Here is a 27,175-nt window from a genome sequence, read left to right on the forward strand (position 1 = left end):
AATAACAAAACCAGCAGGAGGCTTCAACGAGATTTTTAAATTTCATCCACTCTTTTCTAATTTAATTTATTTTTCGTGGCTAAGATTTAATAGTGATCATTTCCATCTGTCTTTAACTACGTTTTTGCTAATGTTGCAGCTTAACTGTGAGCTTAAAAAATTTGACTTAACCTTTTTTAAAACAGCAATAAAATATGAAGATTCTGCATAAAAAGTTTATTTGGGAAATCTGACTTCTTTTTAAATAAAAAATAAAAATTGTTTCTATGACTTTATAAATATCCTTTATTCTTCTCTTCATCAACTGTCATCTTCTTTCTCCCTTTTTTCATTCTCTGTCTCCAGTTCACTTTCCTCTACCTCATTTTAATCATTTTTTCTTGCAATCTTTTTTTCCACACTTCCATTTCTCTTAGTTGAAAACAGTCAAATGTTTGAGCTAAGACACACTGACTTGTATTTGCATAAAGAATAAAAGAAAGGCTAGGTACTGATGATGTCAGAAGAAGAAAGCAAGCAGCTGAATATTACTGCCAGTATCTGTTTATTCTCTATGGTGGGCTATAAATTCCATGCAACTTGCTGTGATAAAGAAACTACAATAAGCAAAGGCCCTAGACAATATATAAATAATGGCTGCTGAGTAGACATATTAACAAGATTTTCATCACATTTTTATAGAGTTTAGTCCATTCAAGTCAGAAGAGGAGTGTAAATATACGAGATTTTCTAGGCAAACTTCAATGCTAAAGAATCTATCTGATCACCAGGGATCCTAGTTTTCTCTGGTAAAAAAATCCCGAATTTTCAAATTAAAAAAATCCCCAATTTTCAGATTTAAAAAAACCTGATATTCACTTTTTTCTGTGATTAAAATAAAATGCCACTAACATATGTAGTGGTGCTTCATTTTAATCACAGAAAAATGTGTATTTTGGGTTACTTTTTTTAACCCAAAAATTGGATTTTTTTTTAATCAGAGAAAACCAGGATCCCCGCTGATCACTTTCATCAGATTTTAAATACAGTCCTATGTAAATCACTAGTTTAAGTTTGTATGCAAAGACCATGGAACTAGGGACAAAGTATAAAAAGCAAAAATTCTAAATCCAGACTGGAGTATGATGGAGGCTGATCTAATATCATGGTAAACATGCTACAAAGGTTGATAATGGGACTCAGTTACTGCCAATCCACTGGGAGTCACATTATAGCTGTGATAGTCTTAGAAATAAAACTCAGCAGAATAGACATTTTCAAAACAAAAGTCTTAAATCTAGACTAACTTTCTGGCAATGCAACACCATTAATTTTCTAGCATTTGTCCATTATAGTTTTAAAAGTCACAAACAATGGGATTGCCAAATTTCCTTCACAAGACTTTTATACATTAATTACATCTTTTGAAGTTTTTCTAGATGTACAGTCTAAGTTTTCCTTTTTTTGGAATTTGTTCCTTCAACTCCTAGTTATACTCTTCTGGCTTCATAGTAGGTAATTTATCTGTCTTATTTGGCATGAGCAAACCTTAGTATTTCTACTTTATGATTCCCCTTCCATTCAGTTATCACCTATCAAACTCTTTAAATTCTGCTCATAAATCAATCTTTTGTGTCCCCTCATCATTTTGATGCTCTTTCCTGAATTTCTTTTAGTCCTCTTAGTAATAGTAGACAACGGTCAAACCTTCTGGATCATGGTATATGCATGAGAGGCTACCAGGACCTTTGATGCATATGCCTAGGCAGAAGTATATAGGAGCGGAGGCTGCCCAGACCTTCCATCCCCACTTCAGACTGCTGAAACAGTATCCAAAGGACAGATTGAGACTGGACGTTTGGTGCCTTGATGGCTGTAGTTTTATTCACCTCTGGGAATCAAAAAGAACATAATCTTCCAGATGTAGTTGCATAACAGTAAGAGGGAGCTAGAAAGAGAGATTTAATTAATTGAGACCATTGTCCCTATTGTCTAGACAAACCAAAAATATTCTCTTCAGAATTACCTGTTGCCAGGGGTGACTGGTGCCTCCTGAGTCTGGGGGGGGCAAATTTGTGGGCGGGTCCAGGGGCGGGCCAAAGGCCTCATATCCACTCCTATACTTCTGTGTCATGGCTTAGTGTCCCCTTGCCCCCAACATGCTGCCAGCCCACATGACAATAAAACTGCCCCATCCAGAGCAGTGCAAAGTTGAGGGCCAATCTCAGGGGGGACACATGCCTCCCCTGTGCCCCTCCTACCAGTTGCCTGTGCCTGTTGCTGCAAAAAGGAAACTATAATGCCTTAATAATGAGTAAGCTGTGGGGGACTGATATTTCATGCTGAAGTCTTTAAGGTTACTTCTGCAGTGGATGAAATAATTTGCTCAAATATGATCATTAAGGAAATGTGATAAACTCTGGCTCAATTTGCACCGGAGTCAGCTGTTCCCAGGCACAGCATCTGCATGTGCATCTGGTACTGAAGCAGTCTGAGCCAGGGTGAAACAGCCCTGGGCTAGCAGGAGGCCCAGGGAGTCAGCCCTGGGGCCCAGGTGACAGTGTCAGGTGGTGGAGGGGCTGGCAGACACATGAGGGTGCTGAAGTGCAGGTCTAGGCAGCAAGCAGCCCACACACTTTAGCACCCTTGTGTCCCAGCCAGCCCATTACCATCTATATGTACATTTCAGCACACATAATTACTGTGCTGTAGGATAATACTGTCTCCAACAGTGAAGTAACTATGCACCGTCTCCAACAGTACTATCCTACAGCAGAATTAATTAATTTACTGCCCCCTAATATGGTGTATGTGTAGACAGCACGTGCACCCCTTGAGATTGGCTGTTCACCCCCTGGAAATGCCAGCCACAAAACCAGAAGTACCACCAGCAGTGAAGTTCTGGTTTTGCTGCTGGTGATTTCAGGCTCAGCGATTGGCTGCTGGGGACCTCCCCCAGTCAGTAATCTTCTGGTGCCCCTCCAGACTTGGGACGCACCAGTCACCCATGACACTGACACTTTACTGCAGAGCTAATTAGTCAACTCCACAGTAGATATACTCTAGAAGTAGTATTTTTTTATGTAAGAGCTTAATTCATATAAGCCAAGCCAAATATTTATTTGGATTTTAAATATAGCTATAAATAAATTAAGATATAATATCTTGTTAAGAAAATGCTGCTTATTGGATAAGAGATTTTAAGAGATAAATCTAATGTCTAACATAATCTCCTCTCATATTCTACTTTTACAATTATGAATATACTCTGTGGAAAAAGACAAGAGAAGCAAATAACAGAACAGGCCTTTTGAGAGCCTGCAGTAATAAAAAGGAATGGCTACTTAATCATAAAGGAATGTATTTTAACTGTGATTTTTTTTTTGCCTCCAGTTTATTATTGAAATAAAACTTGATCACTGAAGGCATTATTTTTTAATGCCTGGAATACAGAAACACACACAGTTAGTAAATCAAAGTACATAATATCTATATTTTATTATTTCCTGGGTTTATGGTCATAAAACTATATAAAAAATTAAAATGTGATTTCATGTTCAGCTTCTCTTTGCTTGTTGAAAAATATTAGTAAAATTCATGAGTAAAAACTTTCTCTTGCTAATGAAATCCAGTATATCAAGATGAAAAAATATGGCTTGCCCACCAATTGTTCTTTTCTGTTTTGATGACAGCAAACTATAATGAAGATAATCTAGAGCTACTTTTAGAGTATCCCTATTAGAGGTATTTTTTGTTTCCCAAATGGGAAGAAAATATTAGGTAATATTAGGTAATGATACTAGTGACCAACTTTTCTGTTTTGCCTTTCCTCCACAAGTCCATCACTGTCTGATACTTCAACACACGAAGAATACAAATCCTGTGAACAAAAACTGTTTCTTCATTTTCATATGACTTTGTTCATTGCATATTGTCACAGGGTACTAATTATTGATTTCTGAAATTAGCAACAAGCATTTTAATATACATTTGAAGTCAGATATTACTCAAGGGAGGAGGAGTGACAATTACTGCTGCATTTTGTAGCAGAAATAGCTGGAAGGGATTTCTTTTTTCTCTATTAGCACAGATTTCAGTTATAATAATACCCAGTCATTGCTTCAGCATAAATTAACTATTATTCAAAGCATTTTGCCTACATCAATTTGCTGGAGTAGCTATTACTCAATCTAAGGATCTAGCTATTTCAGTTGATAATATGCTTCTCTAGTGCTGTTTTGAAGCCTGAGTAGAGTACATCTACATTATTGTTTTCAGTTTACGTCAAAAACAAAGAGGAGAGTTTTGAAGAATATTTTGCTGGAAATAATCCAAACAATTATTTCTTTAAAATCAAAATTTCCTGAAGATAAGTATATATGTGTTTATTTTAACAATAATAGTGTAACCTGCTTTCATAAATGAAACTCTAATAAACTCTAAATTAACATAGCGTAGCCCAGGACTGAGCACAGCATAGCATAATAGAATTTCAATTCTGGTGTCAGAGGTACTTTACTGAAGACTGATCTTCCAGGATTTACACCTTTAAGTACTTCCCAATCACTCACTTTAGAAACCAGATTTCTAGCTGGCACTTGAGGCCTGTAACACATAAGTTGAAGGTTGGGACCGGATTAATTCATTAACTAATTTTACAAAATTCTTGGTGTTCCTGCCACTGCAACTTGAAACAACAGGCTTAAACACCGTCTGAGGCCTTTAGTGATGGAGGAAAAAGCAAGCAGAGTTTAGGGGACTAGTAGGACTTATGAAGACAGATTGAAAGACAATTTTCATGACTGCTCACAAATACTAAGGCCCCTGACAGTTGTTCATGTTAAGGTGTGATGGGACCTAATCTGTGATCCCCAAAAATACACTTCCTGCCATGCCACACATTCATGGATGCATGATTTTGGGATCAAGGATTAGATACCACTTATGCCTTACCTTCAAATGTAGAGGTAGCCTGGGATCATAATCCTGAGCTTCCCCAACACTAGGAAGATGAAACCTGAGTGCCCCAAATCAGCTGATTGTCAATGTGGGCCAGGGACCGAACTGGCTGTAGTGCAGGTCCCCAACTCCAGCTGACAATCAGCTGATTGTCAAACCTCAGCTGGGGAGCAAACATGATTTTACAGGTCCTGGTATATGGGGATTCTGGTAATGGATTCTGTGGCAGCCCAATCCTGTAGGTCCTGTGTCCTGGGATCTGCCATGTGCTGCCCAGCTTGGCTGCAAACAGGTTTTCACTTATCCCTGGTGCATGAGGATCCTGGGGCTGGGCTGCTGCAGCCTGCCAGAATCAGCAAGGCAGCACACAAGGGTTTTGTTTTGTTTTTTTACAGGAAATGGAGTTCAGGGACTGGTTCTTTCTCCAGCCTAACTGGGTGGGAGAAAGCTTTGTTCCAGACCCTGGACCTGCAACATGCTGGACCCTGACACTCAGATGAGTGTTGGGATCTGTCATGGACAAGCCCCAAATGGCCACGTGTTCAAAATTCTTCCACATATAGTGAAATACTATATGTGGAATAACTTTGTGGCCCATTTACTGCATTATCGTGCCTTAAACTGACTTTTAACATATGGCTAGGTTACTATTTATGGCATCATTAACTTGTTAATTGCATCTTAAATGTAATGTGTCAGAGACCTAAGCAACAACTAGTATGACCCAGGAGTTATAGGACACTGAACCAAAAAATTTTATTTATGAAAATATGCACAAATGAGTATTTTTTCACAAATATGATTGTTGCAGAGCACTGAAGTGCCCTGCTCTCGAGAAAAGTTACAGGTGCTGGTTGCCAGGGCAACCGCAGTTCAGTCAGCTGACGAGAAGGGGGCAGAGCCTGACCTATATAAACAGCCTAGGCTGAGGCCAAGCAGGCAGTTCCTCACTAACATCCAAGGGAGAAGGAGCTCTGCTAGAATAGGCAGCCTAGAGAAGCTTGATGGCCTGAACAGCTTTGGTTCAAGGATACTGGGAGGAGAAAGCCCTGGTAGGGATTTGATTGATGATTAGCCAGGTGGCTTAGAGGGTTTTGTTTGTTGTTATATCAGAGGACCAGGTGAGGCTAATAGGGGTTGGAGAAGGCCTCATAGGAGCTCCCCAGTAGCATGGGGGTTCCTGGCGCCGGAGAGGGTGACGTGTTTTGGGGTGTACTGACCCTGGCCCCAGTGGGGCAGTGTCGCGAGGGAAAAGCCCCAGTGTGGGCGCAGGCGAGAAGCCCCAGTGCGGCATAAGACCTGAGAAGGTGGGTCTGGGGGCCAGGCATGGCTACGGCCACCTGAGCCTTGGGGGGGTGGGTTGTAGACTCAAGGAGGGGGTGCACTGACCCCAGCCCTAAGAAGGGTCACAGTGCATTGGGGGCCAGGCATGGCTATGGCCACCTGAGCCCCAGGGAGGGCGCACAGGAATAGGAACCCCAGGGAGGGCACACAGGAATCGGAGCCCCAGGGAGGGGATTTGGGGGCCAGGCACAGCTACGGCCACCTAAGCCCTGTTCATGAGGCAGGGCCCCAGTGCGGGCGGGATCGTGAGAGGTGCCCCAGTGGGGCATGGCTGCAAGAGGCCAGAAAGCGTCCACGGGGAATGCGGGCATCGGTGAGAGGAGAGAGAGCAGGGAGCACTTGTGAGAGAGCACAGGCCAAACGTGCCAGGCCAGAGAGGCCAGGGGACCTGTGCTGGCAACTAAGATGAGCCCAGAGGATGTCCATGAGGATGTGGGCTATAGCGAGGCAAGCAAGGGGCCACCGTGAGGGCGCAGCAAGGGATTTGCCTAGACAACGGCTGGTACATCTGAGAGGCTTGAGGCGTGGTATCAGGGGTGGTAGGAGCCATGTGTAGCCCTTGAGACTTTAATTCACGGGGTCCGCTAAGATGGGACACAAACTGGGATACATCAGGGGTACCGTGTCCAAGGGGGCAAAAGGGAGCCTCCCTTAATACTTTTGTCATCAAAGACATGGCGGGTGAGAATGAGGGTGCACGGACACCCATTTGGCACGGTAGGGGGCGCTAGGAGAGATCACGGCCGCTTCTGGGTCTCCGCCCCGTGACAATGATCAACTCTAATGAGCCTAATAAAGGAAACATGAAGAATCACTAATTTAAGTAGAATTAACTACATTTAATATTTGATTTTAAGCATAGTCAATGTTCTGAAATTTTTGAACCAGATTCTGATCTCTGCTATGTCAAAGTAAATGGCTTGTGTATTATTTCCAAAACTCCACACCAAATCCTCTCTGATTTGAAGCATCTGTCTTCATAAATCTTAACAAGATTGTCCCTACTTCCCTGAGTAAATGCCTTCTACTAAGACCATGATTCTCTTAACCAAAGTTTCACCAGAACAAAGTAACTTTAGCAGAATGTGGCAAGGTTCACAAATGCAATATGGCAAATCTTTCCCAGAATATGTCCTTAAACTCTTGAACTTACTCCCCAAAGAGAAAGAAATTATTATAGACATAACCACTTTCAGAAGTAAATGCATAACTCATTTTTCTACTTGGTTATCCCAAACATACTCAGAAGGCAAGCAAAACCCCTATCAAACTATTCCTCCTACAATCTGGATTGTACATAAATTCTGTACTGACAGAAAAAAAGAAAGATTTCTATTTTGAATGTCTGGAAAACACAAAAATGTAACCATGAAGGAGATGCAGAGCTCCTGATATAGTCAATAGGATCCATGTATACATTCCCTAAAGCAGATCTGGGCCCCTTGCATATAACAAAATTATTAATATTTTCATCATGGCTTTTGCTTGCACAAAGGACTTTGCTGAAAAGATTTCTTAGTTAACTTGGGAAAAAAGTGGATATTGATCCTACTGACAGTCTCTCAATTATGTTACAGCTATCTATAATTGTTTCATACAGAGACTACTCCCAGAGAAGCAGCCAGGAGCATCCCTTGTATGGAGGTACACAGGCACCGCTGAACATGTAAGTGGCCAGTACTGAGGGTAATATTCAATCAAGTGGATTCAGAGGGGTGGTTTTGATATTCTTGTCAGATCAAAGAAAGACAACACAGAAGAAAAAGATCTAACTGGTTAAAAAGAAATAAAAATAAATAAGCCCATGAATGCAAAGGCTAGCTCTGTGTGTCGCTATGAAAGTCTTTTATTCCTGTATTAGAACAGTAAGCATGTTAATTTTGTCCTCATATATTTTCTATGTTCAGCCACAAGGGAAGGCTAGCATTCCAACCCCTTTTGTTAAAGATATATCTATCTTGTTGATTCTTGACAACCCTATCATGTCAGCCCTCTGTAGTAGCAAAAAGTGTTTCAGCAAGAAAAAAAAGTGAAAGCTGATGTGATCTACTCTTCTTCCTGTGGGCATATTTCACTATAGCAGATCCAGAGGGATGCTTTGTTATTCCTGTCAGATCAAAGAAAGAGATAAGAGAAGAAAATATAATCTAAAAAAGTAAAAACCTAGAAATGAAGACAACTGAGAAGCAATGCAAGATCCTTATAACATCATGACTCTTTAAATGATTTAAATATGCTAAATATCAAGTCCTCCATAAAGATATAAATATTGCATAGGCCATATGTTCTGCTAGCTGCCAGCAAAACCATCCTACAAGAATTAGTTTATGGGTATGGCAACTGACTGTCAAACACTAGTCATTTTAATCATTTTTCAATTTGGCTGCGTGGGCTGTAGGTGTTTTGACAGGTGGTGGCTGCTAAGAACAAATATCTGAACCCAGTAGCTTCTTCATATTTGTTTCTTTTCTTTTTTTTTTTTTCTGACTAAACACTCATGTTGGGATTGTGGGGATGCCATATTCTGCTGAATGTGAGGTGCACTCAAAAGACAGCAGTTGTACTGTACAGCCTAGCTACATTTGCAATGGAGTATGAAAACAAGGAAAAAACAAGACAGCCTAGAATGTAAAACAAACTAACAATTGTTCTATATAATTAGGGTAACCATAAGGAAATCCCGGACAACTGAGACATCTGGGACACAGCTCCTCTCCCCTCACCCCCATTCAGCAGCACTGTTGCAGGCAGTGACAGAGGCCAGCAGGCAGGAGCACATGTACAGTCTGGTAGGGAGGTGAAGTTGCCTAGTACACCATGCCACTCCACCTCCGCACCAGACTGCACCCCTCGCCCGGGACTGGCCTTCGAGATCCAGAATTGCCACAGCCAAACCAGGTCATATGGTCACCCTGAGTATAATGCTCCACTTGCTTTTTTTAAACATTACTAATTATGAACAAATTGCATTCAATAAAAATACATGGAAATCTGGCAATAATTTTACATCAAGAAATAAATAGAAGACCTGAAATATTAATTCTCTGTGAATCTATAAAAAATATGTGCTTTCAATGTTACATGTGACTAGTTCAGTTACATTTTTGTCAAACTGAGTCCCCCTGCTGAATCATTTTCAGTTTTCCAGACACTACAAAAAAACAGTTAACATAATCATATGAATAATTTAGACTTAAAAATATCAAATATGTGAGCATGCTGTTTATTCTGCAAGGATATAACAATTTATATTGTGCACACATAAGGTCCTAACATCTAAAAATGAGTAAGTAGTGTTTTACCTTCTGAGTACTTGGCACTTTTGAAATATCCAGTCATTTTAGAGTGTTCTAGACTGGGTACCCAGAATTTCAGAAAATGCAGATACCAAAAATGTTTAGTCACTTTTGAAGATTTACACAATGCAAAATAATAATTTACAAGAAAAATGAGCAAAAACATATAGGGGCAATTGAATATGGTAGGCTTTAGATAGCTTTCTCTAACGCATTAGCATTCTTAACATCAGTCCTCATGAAGTCAGCTAGACCTGTCCAGAAGAAATGGTTTGGATTATGATGTAAACTAACAGTAAAGACAATTTCAAATAGCATCTAATGTCCAATATAACTACTGTTTACATATTAAAAAGAGATACAGGCTTTGTACTAGGGACGTTCTGTCATGTTTCTCCACAGGAGAAGGCTGTCATGGTAAAGTTCATTATCAATTACTGCTTTACAAGTACAAAATGAGTTAAGCTGTCATAATTTTCTCAGCCAGAGATCTTGTGCTGTCAAAGAATATCAATTTTTAATCTGACAAAAGGAAGAAAATTATCTGTTATTCTGACCTCTAATTTCTTGACATTTTAATGCCATAATTGCTGTAGTTAGTGATTTCACCTGTCAAGCAAGAATGAATCAATATCCTTACGCTGTTCTTCAAGTTTTAGCGTTTGCTTTACTACTTATTTTATTTAAACATATAGGCCCACTTGTAAATGCCAAATACTAAAATTACAATACTGGAAAAATTACTTAATTTTGGATCCCTGTTAATTTTTACTATATGTTTTCCCTTCTCCATTTATTATAACATAAAAACAATATAGCAATGCACAGACTAAAATAAAAATAGCTCGAGTTGACAAAGAGTCTCTTCATTCAATTTTACATTTTAAAACTGGAAAATGTCACAATGTCCAGCCAGAGAGAGCTGAGCCAAGATTTACATTTGGATTTACCGTGGGGCACTCAGACTGAGAATTCAGATTTGGTCTCATCACTATATGAATTCTGGTAGGTTGATTTCAATATTTATATGCATTTATTTATTTTTTGATATATCATGAAATATTTTCAAAAGATAAAGTAGTAGTAAATATAACATGCTTATTATTTAATGGTATTTTTCTAATTCAAGAATATATTTAACCATAAGTTACAGGAGGTTCTCTTGCACTAAGTGGTGGCTAAGGTAAGGGGAAGGTATAGAGATATTGACTTTCTCCCAATGCAACATGAAGCACAGGTGCTAGACATTTCCCTTTGGAGCCAAGTATGTGTGTGTGGGTGAGTCTGTGTAGACATGTGTGCACATACAGAAAAGGAGACTGAAGGCAGAATTGAGCCAGTCTCCCAGGCTAGGGACAGACATTATGCATAAACCGGTTTAAGTGATCAGAAACTGGTTTAAACCTGTAACAGAACAGATGTTTAGTGCACTTAACCCAGTATGAAAATGGCTGAAACTGGTTTGAGATAAACCTCGTTGAATGTAGTATCAGACTTAACTGATTTGACTCAAACCAGTTTATGTAATGTCTGTCCCAAACCCCTTCCTGGTTTAAGTTAAATCAGAATCCCCAAGCATCCCAGCATGCTCTCTGGGCCGGGCAGGACTGGTCCCTCCCCTTCCCTTCCCTTCCCTCCCCTCCCCTCTGCTTGGCATAGACTTGCAGGCACAGCAGGGACTTCTGGCTTCCCAATGCTCCCCACTACCCCCCCCCACTCACTGATTAAGCAGAGATCCCTTCCGCCTCTCTGCCACAGCAGAGACTATAGCCACCATGTGGTATGCTAGCTAATGCTGAGACGTTTCTGTGTGTGTTTCTTTCTCCAGTTTCAATGGGATAGGCAGACAGAACAGTGACCACTTAGGGCTTTTGGAGCTAATCAACAGGTCAGCAGGTAAGCTGCTTCAGAAGTTTGAAGTAATGTTGAGGGTATTGTTTTGCTAACCAGGTAATAAAGACTGTTATCAGCCCCCCAGTTGGCTTGCTCACCCATCAGTTTGCTGCAGACAGTATGACGAAGCAGTGAGGGAGACTGAAAAGCTCTGTATCATCAACAGATGCATGCACTGCACATGCCTCCCTTGCTTCAGAGTGCTAGCCTGGGGCTAGGGGCTGACAACACTCCTGCCCCTTGAGCAGCCAGCAGTGAAAAGCCTGGGACCCTGCAGGCATAAATCCCTAATGAGAGAGTCCTGCTGGGGCCTGGCCACACCCCGCATCAGCTCAGCTCCCTGCAGAAGGGAAGGAAGGGCTGCTCTAGCACCCCCTGACTTCTAGCTTAAGCCACTGCAGGCATGTGTCTGAATTTCCTCAGTCCAGAGAGCACATCTGTCCTGAATTAGTTCAGGCTCAGGCTTTTTGAATGTCCATCCCTAGCCCTAATAATGAATGGATCCTCCCTTCTTCCCCTCAAGTCAGGGGAGCTAAAGATATGACTCAAATACAGTTTCTGTGAAATGCCCCCAGTGTTTAAATAAACTGCTCAGGCTGGGTGCTAAATACAGGGCTTCTGCAAAATAGCTAAAATTTCAAAAAGTATGCTTAGATTTGAACAGAAAATGGCAACTGTATGCATAGCCGGGATGCCAATGTACTGTCATAAACAGATGACAAGCATGCAAATTGTATTGCTTTTGTAAGTGGCAAACAAGGGTATGGGCTTGAATCTAGATATTGAATCTACCTTTATAATTTATAGGACTTTAAATGTAATGTATTGCAAAGACAAGGTTCTTTGGGTAGATGTGATATATTATATTAGACCAATTAGATAGTTGGAAAAATTGTTCTTTACAAGCTTTCAGGCACAAACAGCTGGTGAAAATGAACACAAAGTGTGTGTCCAGATGAGTGCAGTCATGTGGTAGGTGGCACTACAAACACGTTTGTTGCTCCATGTACCACACAGTCTGGAGTTTTTCAAGCTGCTAGGGCATGCTGCCTGAGGTAAGAGTGTGCGCTACTTTATTTTTTCCAGGGCTAGAACAACCCCACAGGAAATAAAAAAGATGGAGCAGCGCACACTTGGGTAGCATGTGCTGCTGAAAAGTGGAGCTGGGCTGCCCAGAGTCATGCTGTGGCTCTCAGCCACGTTCTGCCCAGTAAGATCACCATGGCTTCAGCCATGGGAGGTCCCCAGGAGAGGCTGCTGGGGCCAGCACAGTGCTGGCCCCAGCCTCCCCTACTGCCCCTGCGGTAACTTGCCACATGCCAAAGTACACGTGGCATGGGTGTTCCCCAGGGACAAGCAGATGCAGTGCAAGGTGCACCACAGGTACTTGTCCCTGGGCAACCAAATGTCCACATATGTCTGAATGCATCCCTAAGCAACAAGTACATGCATCTAACAGGTTGACAAGATGGGTTATGGTTTGTGCTTCTACATGGGTTTTGTAAAGATTCTAGATAGTTTCTTTTTTTTTCCTGATTCCTGTTCTTGGTGGTGCATTTTGGAGCTATCATTCATTCCAAAGTGCAATATGGAGTCAAAATATAACTGGAACATGGGATACAGAACCTGGTCTGATGGAGACCTTCCTTTTATGATCTACACCCAATTTTTTGCATCATTTGGGCCCTGGTTAATGTGTTTTTATTTAGAGACTCATTCTTTAGTAGGGTTCCTTTTCTACTAAGACCTTGGACCTTGTTCTTGGAAGAGGTGGCCACAGTCATCTAGTTTAATTATCTGCTAATGGCTGGTGGGATTTCCAGCTAAAAGTTATTTGCTTAAACTATAACCTATGAATGGATAGTATTCATCAACTCTCTGTTTCAGAAGAAAAATCCAGTATTTCCTTCTATTAGAAAATAAACAACACTTATCTCAGATTGTGATATGGGAACTGATGGTAAATCTTGGTGTACATCTTTTAAATCCCAAAGCTACTAAGTTCAAATATCTAACACTATAATTTGCTTGATAAAATACATAGGGGAAAATAAAGTTTTCTAATCTTCTGTATTTGTACTGACTTTTTGGGTCTTTTAGGATTTTTTAAATGACTTTCTTAGTTTGGGGAGTTGAAATATCTATGAAGTTCAGTTGTAAAAGGAAGGAAAATATCATAAAATTACAAAATAATATAAATAGCCAAAATATGTAGTTGCAACAGAAATGTATCAGTCACAATTCATTCACAAGTAAATATGTATCCATAAAGGAAGGGCCTTATTATTAGGCAGAGAATCCCCAAGTCATTTATAACTATATTTATTCCCATAGACATGTATGTATACATGAAATATGTAAGCATAATTTACATTCCATTATTATATATAACAGAATACTTCCTAAACTAATTCATATTTAATTATTTTTAGCTGTATGTATATTTCTATATAAAAGACATATCTAAACCAAACAGAGGAAGATTTAGAATCTTTTACTTTAAACCGAACATTATACTCTCAAGGTCGCTAACAATAAACTTTCATTTGTGCATTTCCTTCTTTGCTTGTGGCAATGAAATGCAAACGACACTGTTAGAAGTTGTTTATGTAGTGCAAATGAAAGCACAAGAAGAGTCACCTATGTTAATGACTACAGGGTATGGATTATACATGCAAGTGAAAAAACAAAATCATCTCCCTGATTTTTTTGAAATCCTTGCTGACAAGCTGTGCATATCAGTAAGGCTAGGAGAAAGCTGAAGATGCTCATCATGTCACAAGTTATTAAGTAAGGTGCTTAGACAGGCCTCGATCCTACAAGCTGCCTTGTGGAGGCAGACCCTTGAAGTCAAGATGCAGGAGCCTGCTCATGCAAATCAGGATGGTAAGCAGTGCAAATCCACTGTTTTCATTGCACTGGGCTCCTCAATTATACTTTAAAAAATATATTGCTCCTTTGTGCATGGGGTTATGCAACTTACTGCCTCTAATTGTACTCTAAATCTCCTGATCCTCAAACCATTATACAGGTGCTTAAATTTAAGCATTTTAGTAGTCCCACTGGAATCAATGAGGATTGTCACGTGTAATATTAAAGCATGTATATAAATGTTTGCAAGATCTGTGCACTACCTGAAAAATAGTCCTAAGAATCTGTCTGAAATGTTTAGTTTGTCTGTTATTTCAGTGAGAAAGCCAAACTATAAAAAAACACAATAATGTTTCATTCCAAAAAAATTACCTAGCTGATTACCACTGTTTCTTGTGGACCCAGAAACACCCTCTAAAATCTACAGGTTTTCTGTCTCTAAGCTAAAACACACACACACACACACACACACACTTCTACAGTCTGGCAGTATATAAATGATTACTGTTTTGCATACAGCAGATGGTAGATATCTGGGGGAATGGACTCATCTAGCAGCTGTTGCATCTTCACACTTTTCACCTAATTTTTAATCATTTTACCCAATACATGAAGGATATGAATAGTAATAATTTTTCAGATTAATGTTTTTTTCTAAAAACAAGTACAACAATTGGAAACAAAACACACACAAGGATAGCAACATGATTCCACAAAGACAACTAGTGGAAAGATATTTGACATTTAAAAACCCAACACATATGCAAAGAACAAAACACATACAGAAAATCTCCTTCTTTGGTAACATTTGACTGTATGTTACAGAAAGCAAAATCAAAGTAATCTAAACCAATTATTTTTATACACCCATAATTCTATTTGATATGTACAATTCCTATTGCATTATCTGATTGATAATATTGGACCTTTTCCTTTCATGCATGACCACAATGTCAAGGAATTTATTATTTAAACCTTCCAACTTTAGTAAGTGAATCTGTCAGAGACTAATCATGAAAGGCAATACATTATGAAGTATAATACATATAATATACCATAACTGACCATGTTGAATCTCAGTGACTCCTGGTAAAGAAAGCGTTGTTTTTTATGCTTAAGTATATTTGACTGTTTATCTTGGATTCCAAGGTTTGAATTGTGTCAACCAAAAAAAGATTTTTTTAACCTGGAAAAAAATAATTCCTGAGAGATTACAGTAGTTTTTAGGATGAATGGTAACAAGTACTTACCTCCCTGAGGACAGGGTCAGTGATACTGTCCAGATTCACAGATCCTTCATATGTTAGATAATGGAAAACATTGAGTGCACGCACTGCTTCTGGTCCTCTTTGCTTGTAGCCAAATATAAGGTCAATCCACTGATGAAGCTGACATGATACAAACTCACTTTCCAGGGCCTAGAGATGAAATTCAGAGTCAGATAAAAAATGTTTCATACAATTTCATTCTTAAAGTCTCTCCTATCTTTCCTTACTATCTGAAGAGGTTGTAATGGACAACATTCCATTTCTTGTTCAGGATAATACAATATATTTAGAGTCCTACAAACAAACATACAGGTACTCCTCACTTAATGTCATCCCAGTTAATGTTGTTTCCTTATTACTTCACTGATCTATTAGAGAACATACTTGTTTAAAGTTGTGCTATGGTCATTTAGCACAATGTTTGGCTGCTGTATGCTAGTAGGTAACTACTGTGATGAAATTGGATTCACTTAACATCGTTTCACTTTAAGTGGTATTTTTCAACTATGAAGTTAAGCAAGGAGTAGCTGTATGTTAACAAAGCCACAACTAATTGTACTGTGAAAAATAGTGAGACATGAGTCTTGTTTTATTCAGTCTTATAAGAAATTAATTTTTTAGCTATAGAATTTCTTCTAATGATTATTTAAATGATTAATTTTACACCTATCAGATAACTTTGCCAGATTTTTTTTAAGAATTATGAAAATGGAAAAAAGCTGCAAAAATATCCAATCCCTCACTCACTTTCCCACCAGCTCTAATAATTCTTAGACCTAAAACAAAAGGCAGGAATACAGTATTAGTTGTAATTATTTCTACAGGGAAAAATTTTTAACTCTGACTGGCAGCTGTGGCTGACTGTGCAAGGTGCTCTTTTCCTAAGTAGTCTCTCAAAACAGAGGAAAACTTCCCACTCTCCAACAGAAGAAAGAAGAGCTGTGACTGCCTAGTTTAAGAAGGGTTCAGAGTTCATTATCATTTTTCCAGTAGAGAAGGTCAAGCAAAGCTATAGGGCTTATTATAGGTCAAATCACAGCCATAGGGCTTATTATTATGATTGAGTTTAGACTCCCTGCTCAGTAGCATAACCTTTATTAGAACTGTCTGCACTGAAAGACTCAAATCTCAGATCAGATACAGGCATCCCTTCACCTCCTTTTACTAGCTGACCATGTCTCGTGCTTGCTCATGAGCTTGGAGTTGGAAAAGTACATTGCTCCCTTCTGCAGCTTTTCAGCATGCATGTAATAAATACGGTTACATTAATGGATGTCCTGTACTTGATGCTGTACCAACTACTAGGACGAGTCAAAACCAGAAGAATAGTAGAGCAGCTCCATAACTAGGGCAGCTGCATGGTACCCATGATGGCACTGGCTCTTGCTGTGCCAACTGCAATAGCATGTTCATCTGCTGCTTCAGCAACAACTGCTTTTGTGCCCCCCCCACTAAAGTAACCCTCTCAGTTATGATACTGATTTAGACAGAAAATTCTGAGTTTGAACTTTTTTTTTAATAAATTTTTTTTTATTAGGTCAGACTTACAGAACATATACCAAGAAACTATTGTTTAAGCAGTGAAACAGCAATGTACGGATGTGCTTGGGACAAAGTGAAAGTGGTGACTTCTGACTGCTACTGTGATCATAAATGTGAATGTACGGTGGCCAGCAACAGCCATATTCTCACACCCCCACAAATCAGTGCCTGGGGCAGTGCCCCTATCACCCCTTCCCCACAATTACATCCTTGAAGTGAATTATTTCAATTTGCATGTCCCACCATTGTGTCTCATAGAAGTTATAGTACAATTTGCTCAGGTTCCTATTGCTTTCTAAGGATCACCCCTTACAAACTGGACTACCTCCCCCATGACACATGCTAGCTGAAGAGTTCCATGATACAACCTCAGCTTAAGGGAAGAAAACTGTGGTACATCATGGGAGATGTCATCCAGGCAAGACTGACAATGAGAGAATGAGGCACCTGAATTAGAATTTCTCTTAGGCATCACAACACCATTTCTGAATGGAAATACTTCTGTTTGTATTTTGTATTGTGACAAAGGCACCTTCCAGGCCTGATACTATTATTATGGCCCTGCCCTTGTTTCTGGGCAAACTGCCCACCTTGCTCACCTGCCATGCCTTGTTGATAATTGGTTATGATGTAAAACAGGTGAAAGGCTGCCCTTCATGTGCCCAAATGACTGTGGGCAATACATACACGCTCCTACCAACCCTACACGTCCCATGCCTCACTGATGTCTCACTGTGTGATGATACTCTGGCTCAAGGCCAGGCCAAACTGGGCACACAGCTTTATCTTTAGCACACACTGCCCACTTTGGGGCCACACACACACTACACCCCTGTCATCAGGGTCTCTTGCATACTGCCTATCCAGGCCATACTCATTCCACCCTACTCTGTAGAAATCTTCAGGCTTTTTTCTTCACCCCTCACTCAGCTCTAGAGCGGTCTTTTGGGCCTCTCCTGTGACCTTCACCCAGATGGGACTGAGTGATTATGCACTATGGGCCTACTTCGCTCCTGGCCTCTCACCGGACTACTAAGCCCCCCTCTTGGGCCACAACTCTGCCCTTTCCACTAGGGCCTGGGGTCTTCCATCCCTTAGGGCTCAGTTGCTACTCCCTGAGCTTACCTGATGCCACAACACCCTGCAACTCTCAGGACCTGGGGTCTTACACCCCCTTGGGCTCAGGTTCTGCTCACTCAGACAGCCTGACCCCCACTCCAGGGTTCAACACCCCATAGGTCTCAGGTGCTTCTCAATAAGCTTACCTGATGGGGGCAGGGGTTTAGGTGCCTTGACCCACCTTACACTGAGTGGGCTCTTGGTCCTGGTATTTGAGTGCCAGCAGGGTGCAATTTGTGGTCATGACCAGGACCAATGAGGCCTCCTCCTTCCCCTCACCCTTACCTCCTAGATATTCCTGGAGTGGTGATCTCAAAAATGCTCCGCTTTTAAACAAAGCTTTCCCAAAATGGCTGCTCTCAGTAGCTACCTGGCAGCTCCTGGCTCCAACCCTTAAAGTGACAGACAACCTAAAAGATGTTCTGTCACATATACCAAAAAAAATATCTGACCAGTTCCCGCAGTTATCCATGTTACTACGTGATATCTACACCTTGCCAGCATACGACTTCATCAGAAATGATATGGATCCAAATTTGTATAAAATTCAAGAGAATTGAGAAAGTCTTCTGTTTCAGGCCCACCACATAAGGAGGTGGTGGTGTTCATAATGTTCATAGCTTAAAAGAATTGTTATTCATTACTAAAAGTGTCAAAACAGGCCATCTATAAACTGGCCAAGGGAGACAAGCAGGCAATGGGAGAGTCCCTGTTCCCCCTGAGCACTACTGGGAGTAACAAGGAATAACAGCCATAAATTGACAGAGGGTAGATTCCGGCTAGATATCAGGAGGCACTACTTCACTGTCAGGGTGGCTAGGATCTGGAACCAACTTCCAAGGGAAGTGGTGCTCACTCCTATCCTGGGGGTCTTTAAAAGGAGGCTAGACACCTTGCTGGGGTTGTTGACCCCAGCACTCTTTCCTGCCCATAGAAGGGGGTCGAACTTGATGATCTGCTCAGGTCCCTTCTGACCCTACCTACTATGAAACTTTGAAAACAAATTAAAAAGTCACAGGAAAGTGAAAGCAATCCTAAAAAATTCAAGTCTGTACCTAACATAGAATCATAGAATTCATAGTAATAGAGTTGGAAGGATCGTAGGCCATCATCTAGTCAGACCCCCTGTACAAAGCAGGACCATCTCAAACTATATTATCCCAGTCAAGGCGTTGTCTACCTAGGTCTTAAAAACTTATAGGGGTGGAGATTCTGCAACCTCTTTGGGTAGCCTGTTTCAGTGCTTTACTACCTACCTCATAAGAAAGTTTTTTCCTAAGATCTAACCTAAACTTCCCTTGCTGCAACTTGAGACAATTACTCATTGTTCGGTCATCTACCACCACTGAGAACAGTGTAGCTCCAGCCACTTTGGAACCACCCTTTAGGTAGCTGAAGGCTGCTATTAAATCCTGCTCTCACACTTCTCATTTCCAAACTAAATAAGCCCAGTCCCCGCAACCTCTCCTCAGGAGTCCTGTTCCCTAGCCCTCTAACCACTATTGTTGGTCTCTTCTGTACTTCCTTCAATTTGTCCACATCCTTTCTGTACTGGGGGGTCCAAAACTGGAGACAGTACTCCAGATGTAGCTGCACCAGTGCCACATAGAGGGGAAGAATCACTTCTTTCTATCTGCTGGCAACACTCCGAATAATACAGCCAAGTATGCTGTTAGCCTTCTTCACAACAAGGGCATACTATTGGCTCATATTCAGCTTCTTGTCCACTGTAAACCCCAAGTCCTTTTTTGCAGAGCTGCTGCTTAGCCAGTCAGACCTAGCTTGTACTGGTGTATGGGATTATTCCATCCTAAGTGCAGGATTTGTCACTTGTCCTTATTGAACTTCAGAAGATTTATTTTGGTCCAATCCTCCAATTTGTTTAGAACACCCTGAATTCTGGCCCTACACTCCAGTATATCTACTACTCCCCTCCTCCTGCCCTGCCCCTGCCCTGTGTAGTATCATCTGCAAACTTGCTGAGAATGTACTCCATGCCATCTTCCAGGTTGTTGATGAAGATACTGAACAAAACAGGATGGCAGATGATAAGAATAGGCCCTAGTTTGAACAAATATAGCTGTTAAATGATCATGTAGTCCTTGTGCAATGTCATAACCCAGGTCCAGGTCAAGCATTCCCAAGATTCCATGCTGGGTGATGGAAACTCACTCAAAATGAAGCAATCTCTATTTACGCCTTTAGTTCTGCAGGACATGGGGAATAAAACAATTAGTGTTTTGTCAAATATTGTAGGTCTCTTATTCATGCAAAAAAGTCCACTTTTTCATTACTATCTGTGCTATATGTTGGCAGTACATTATGTCTCTTTGTGCCAAACCTAAAAACAGAGCATTAGAACAGTTAAAATACAAACTATTGTGGTAAGACTGTTGCCTACATTAAAATGTTGCACTGATATATGCTGATTTAGTCTTTAAACTTTTATACAGAATTTGAAATAGCACTGATATTATCCAGTTATGAACATCAAAGGACAAAGATTTAGGTGGCTTGGGGATGGAGTGCCTTGCACTCTATGTATTATTATTCCTGCCTCAGCCTTTTTGTTGAATATTTTGAATACTTTATTAATTATTCCATACATAGAATATGAATCTGAAGAAAATAATTTAGAGAGCAGCAACACAATATTTTTAGGTCCAGTTTCTCAAATGGCAACATTTTAGTATTAAAATAATGCTCTAAATATACCCACAATTCAAATAAATGTGTCATTATCTGGCTGAATGGGTCTGGATAGCCTTAAAACTGATTATATTTACTGAGACAGAGTTTAGTAAAGGAATCAGGCTCCTAAATTAACACTTTTAAAACCTATAATCATCTTTAATTTCTCCCAAATAAAACCAGCATCACCATGATTTGTTATATAAACACATATAGTAGGTTTTCAGTTAATCACTAATTATAAGGGAAGCTGGTGACAAATTCCTATGTTTTAGATTACTTAACACTTTCTCTTAGCCAAGATTCTTGCCACTTTTTCTTGGGAGCTAACTACTCCCAGCATTTCCAAAAGATTGTTAATACTCAGCAGAGGGAGTGCTCTCCAGTAGCAAAGAGAATTATGTTTGTCCCACAGGTTTGGGATGAGAAAAACTTACAAAAATGGTCTTTTACCCTTTCTTGCTTGCATTCCTCAGGGTTAAGGACACACATTCAAAAAGCTGGAGACTGAATTGATTCAAACTTGAGGCTAGGGGCAGACGTTACACATTAACTGGTTTAAGTGATCAGAAACTGGTTTAAACCTGTAACAGAACAGATGTTCAGTGCCTATAAACCAGTTTGAAAATGGCCGAAACTGGTCTGAGAGAAACCTGGTTGAATCAGACTTAACTGATTTGGGTCAAACTGGTTTATGCAATGTTTGTTCCACGCCCCTTGTTGGTTTAAGTTAAATTAAAGTCCCCCAACATCCTGGCATGCCCTCTGGGCTGGATGGAGCTCTCTGCTCCACAGCAGAGCTGCTCCCTCCCCTCTGCTCCCTGGCCAGAGCTCTGGCAGAGACTCGGAGCCCCTCTCTCCCCACCCCCTCACCACTTGCAGGTTAAGCAGGGATCCCTTCCTTCTCTCTGCCACAGCCAGCATACGTTATGCTAGGAAATTCTATGCAAGGCTCTGGCAGAGACTGCAGACACAGCAGGGTCTGCCAGCTTCCCCCTGCCCTCCCCTGCCCTCCCCACCCCTATCCTTGCTGCTCAGGCAGGAAATCCCTCCTTTCCCTCCCTCCCTCCCATTTTCCACAGCATGGACACCAGCCCCATGGACCCTAAGTGTGTGGTATGCTAGCTAATGCTGAGACATATCTGTGTGTGTCTCCAATTTCACTGAGGCAGGCAGACAGAACAATGACTGCTTAGGGCTGTTTGGAGCTAATCAACGGGTCAGCTGGTAAGCTATTTAAGAAATCTGAAGTAATGAAGAGAGGCCATTGTTTTTCTAATTGGGTGATAAAGACTGCTATCAGCCCCCTCAGCTGGCTTGCTCACCTGTCAGTTTGCTGCAGACAGTATGACAAAGCAGGGAGGGAGATTGAAAAGCTCTGCATCATCAACAGATGCATGCATTGCACATACCCCCTTGCCTCAGAGTGCTAGCCCAGGGCTGAGGGCCAGCAACACTCCTGCCCCTTGACCAGCCAGTGGGGAAAAGCCTGGGACCCGCCCTGCAGCACCCTTGCCAAGAAGGGGCTCCTGCTCTGTGACATTATGACAGGGATTGTTGCCCCCAAAAGAGCCCTGCCCCCTCCCACTGCAGTGTCAGGGCAGGGACACAGCCAGGCAGGGATCCTTGCTGGTCCAGGGACAGGGTTATTCCTTCTCCGTCCCATGGAGTTGACAGCAGGGGCCTATTCCCCTGCAGGGAGTGAGCGCAGCGTTGATGGCAGGCAGACCCTGCTGCCAGTGGGAGTAGCGGGGAGACTAACTGTCCTCCCTGCCCCACTCTGCCTCAGGGGCCATGGTGCTCCGCTGCTGCAGCACCAAGGTGGGGAGTGCCTGGCAGACCCAGCTCAGGTCCCTGCTGGTGGGAAAGAGAGGGGGAATTGTTCATGCAAAAATAATTATTCATGACCTCACTGGCCAGGACCCCACCCCTGCTGTCCCTGCTCCGGCTGCAGAGCAGAAGGGCAGGGCCAGCCTGGCTGGGTGGGAGCAGAGAGCATGCTGGGATACTGGTGAAGTCTGGTTTAACTTAAACCAGGAAGGGGTCTGGGACAGACATTGCATAAACCAGTTTGATCCAAATCAGTTAAACCTGATACTACATTCAACCAGGTTTATCTCAAATAGGTTTCAACCATTTTCAAACTGGTCTATGTGCATGGAATATCTGTTCTGTTACAGATTTAAACCAGTTTCTGATCACTTAAACTGGTTTATGTGTAATGTTTCTCCCTAGCCCGGGACACTGTTGGCAGCCTAAAGGAAAAATAATTGAACACAAGCTTTCTGAAGAGCTGCAGCCATTCCACTGTCAAAACAGGAGGACAAGCCATATCATAATTGCTACACACTATACTAACAAAGTCTTGGAGCTGCCAGGGCAGTTTCGGCAGACAGGAGAGGATGCTACCTGGGGTCAAGCTCTCCTCAACCACCCCGCTGAAACAGCACGTGGCCTTGGAGGCACTATTTCCTTTGTTCTAACTATGAAGCAAGAATTCCCCTGCTTTCCAGGAAAGAAGAAAAAAAGAATTGGAACCCTTTCCTACCAATCCAGCACTTAGTCCTAAACCCTTCCCACAAAAGGAATTGTCATCTACTGGTACCTAATGTTAATTCCATATTTTAAGGTTCAGGCATCTGTGCTACAATGTTCTAAGTTCAAAACACGTTAATAATACAAGGTGGGGATGATGTTGCAGTTACACATAAGAATTTGCTTTTATCTTTCTTTTTCTCTTTAAAAAAACAGGAAATTGCATGAAAAATACATTAAAACAGTGCTATTTAGTCTGCAATGCCCAAAACACCCAAATCAGGAAATACCGGATCTTTCTTTGCTTGTGCAACCTTTACTCTTAAATGCATGCAGTATCATATAGGCTGTAGCTACATGACCACAATCAATTTTTCCCACAGGACATATGCATAGTTCAGTGCATGGGATGGAGGCAGAAAAAGACTAAATGAAGCTTGCATAGGTAATCATAAATCCGGCATCACCTAACTTGTGAGTGTTTTACTTTGCAACATTTACATTCTGCTGTATATGACTATACTTAAATTACATATTTCCTTCAATACAACTGTTTTCTTCCCTCTTTGCTAGTTCTACTTATTTTTATTTATTATTTTTAAAATCTATTGTGTCCAGAACTGTACCTTCCTTACTTATTGATAAAGTGATTTGCACAATAAAGTGATACTAGGAGTGAATTTAGTTCAAAGTAAGAAAGAGTTTTCTTATATTATGACTATAATGAACAATGAATGGGAACCCAGGCAGATCTGACACAGTGGCAGTGGTGTATAGTGTGTTCCAGGTAATAACTAGGACAAATAATCACATTTTACAAATTTTCTTCTTTACCATACCCCACCCCAATGCTATAAAAGTTGGATGTATACATTAAAGCTGCCTTGAGGCAGTTCTAACTTGCGTGACCAGCACTTACACAGTAGCTCATCATTTTAGTGAATGTTTTACAGGCTGTGGCAGTTTTGCAGAGGTCATATTTTGACATGGATACATTTTTCTTTAATAACTTTTTTCCTGCATTTAGTAGAAATAAGCTTCTTTTCAACAGCAGACCTTTTGTCTTCTGCTTCCACTTTTTAAAACAAATTCAACAATCATATTTATTGTACCAACTAGGTGTGTCTAGACGTGCATTTACATCAGCTTAAATTTACTTCACAGCAATTTACTGTGCAGTAAGCAGGAATAGGCCAGTGTCTACATGTGCAAGTGATCTGGGACTAAATTTGGAGCAGCCTGCCATGTGCCCCTGTGGCCACTGGGGGAAGTTCCAGCCTCTGGTGACATGGCTGTCAGCCCTTGGGACTAACTTTGTGGAATAACTTTAGTCATAAATTGAAGCCAGGAGAGATGGCCAGCCACAAGCCCTGGGGCTGGGCTTAGGCTGGCTCCCCAGTGGCTAGGTGGACCCCCTGGGTTACTGTGTAATAATGCATCTACATGTGTCTTACTGCACAGTAATTAATTGAGTGTAAATTTGATACCTGCATCATGCAGGTATCATATTTATGCTCAAGTCAACATAAGTCGCCATATTTACTATGCAGTACAAACAGTTTTGGTTACTGCACAGTAAATGCATGCGTGTACACATGCCCAGTGTGTGGAAAATCCCATTTTCCATTACTGTTTTTTATTCTCCCTTATAGTGATGTATGCTGAAATGTAATAAGAATTTATGGAAGATTTGTAAGAACTTGAGTTTTTCATTATTTTGAATTTAGGAACTTTAGAAACCTCAAAAAACTGTAAGCTTCAAATCCTCAGGCTCTTCTCTTTGGATACCATTGTGCTCTTTCAGAACTTTATATGTATCTATTATAGAATAATAAAATACTTCTGCTAATAACTAAGGTAAAAATATAAGAAAAATTGCTAGTTAAACACATAAGGCACTTGAAATTTCTAGTGCCTCAAGGCAATAGCTAATGTTCTTTTCCTTCAATTACTTTGTATTTTAAAAGATTGATTACTATTATCTTATTATGAAAAGATTGCATGTTTGTAGTTGTTTCAGATCTTAAGAAAAGCACAATGGTTCAGCAACATCATACTTTAAATAGGAGGTAGTGGTGGTAGTGTCTGAAGTGACAGCACTTGCATACATAAATTGCTCAGGTATTGTGATGGCAGATTAATAATATGTGGATTGGAAAATGGAAGAATTCTTCACAGTTTTCCTAAGTTAGATTTTAGAGAAGCTGTGGGAACTTCCACTCACATCCTGGATCTCTGTCTAATATAATCACATTAGGTGGTATTGGGTCCCTTGGTGATTTGCATCGAGTAATGTCAGCCTATAGGAGGACATGATCTCTCAACTTCCCTAAATGATGAACAAGTGTTAGAACCTTGGTCAGGGAAGACTATCAGTCCAGTTGCCTTCACCAATTTTTTCTGTGCCACATATTTCCTGTTTGTAAAAGTTTGTGACAAGAGAGCTGAGTTACCATTTGAAAACGTCAGTTTCCCTTTGTTACTTCACAGATAGATCTGGCCTAGGCACAATATACTTTCTCCCACCAATGTCAATTTTGATGCCATGTTTGTCTATATCTCTCAAAACTTCAGTCATGCTATTCACTGCCTGTGAAATTCTCTCCCTAATTCAGTCTACCAAACCCTCTAGTAAGGCTTATAAAGATATTCAGTTTCTCCTAGGAAAGTTGCTGTTGATGTTCAGGCTTTTTCTTCCAGAGGAAAAATGACAGCTCCAGAAGAAAAATAACCTGAGAAAAAACAGGGTTAAATCACTCCCAGGAGAGTTTCTTCTGGGAAAGTGAATGTCTGTCCATGCTGTGGCTTCTCTCAGGAGAGAATACAGTCCTCCAGTGCTTCCCCTTTACCCCTGCCCTCCACCTGGGAGACAGCATGGCTATGGCTGAACTCTGCTGCTTTAGCAGGGACCAGAACATGCCCCTTTCACAATCTCCACATTTGTGCTGCAGGGAAACACAGGCTAACCATGGGCAGTCTGAATCAGCCAATCAGAGTTGCCCTGTACACTTCTGCCATCTCTTGCCAGGCAGACTAAGGGAACCTAAAGAGAACATTGCTATGACTGGCATGCCTAAAGAGCACACTTACTGCCACTGCACTCTCGCTGCTGCTGCCACGCTCCTGCCACCACCATGCCCCTCCAGCTGCCAGGGGCATGTGTAATTCATGGGGGTCACAATAGAGACTGGGATGGCTGGTGAAGTGGCAGTGAGTGGGCCACTAGACAAGCAATTCTACCAGCACTAGGTTTGAGAGTGCGTGTTGGAATGCTATACCTTGTGCTAAACTAAACGCTGTCAATGTCAATCAAACAGTAGGTAGGCTGCACAAATGACTAACAGTTCAGAGACTTAGGAGTATGTTAAGCTCCACTCAGTATTGGTGTAGTTTGCAACAGTGTTTAGGTGAGAGTTAGGTACATAAGTGTTTTATCTGGATTACATATAGGCATTTACACAAACCTAAGCCAAAATGCATAGAGATCTATTGAGGACAAAATGGAAATGCTTAAGTATTCTAATTTTATAGCTACTGAACTGAGGTCAGATTAGATATTTTGTGGTGAATTAGACACCTAAATTCTGTTTATGAGAACCATCTGGATCTGCTAAGTGACTGCATTGTCTATGAAGTTCCTTTTTTAATACATGTTAGGCATGTCTACATGTGAATTGA

The 27,175-nt window shown here is 41.0% G+C and overlaps 1 protein-coding gene across 12 annotated transcripts in view; it reads right to left on the minus strand.

Annotated features, from left to right (window-relative positions):
* The window catches only part of NBEA (neurobeachin), an 835,610-nt gene that overhangs the window by 51,642 nt on the left and 756,793 nt on the right, over nt 1-27,175 (minus strand). For all 12 annotated transcript variants that reach the window (XM_090027554.1, XM_090027509.1, XM_090027581.1 and 9 more), the window contains one exon: nt 15,593-15,760. In XM_090027554.1, coding sequence (XP_089883680.1) covers nt 15,593-15,760 — 168 coding nt within the window. The remainder of the gene's footprint in view (nt 1-15,592; nt 15,761-27,175) is intronic.

This window comes from Crocodylus siamensis, chromosome 1, assembly GCF_052110815.1.
Source record: "Crocodylus siamensis isolate JL-2025a chromosome 1, ASM5211081v1, whole genome shotgun sequence".
Classification (NCBI taxonomy): Eukaryota; Metazoa; Chordata; order Crocodylia; family Crocodylidae; genus Crocodylus; species Crocodylus siamensis.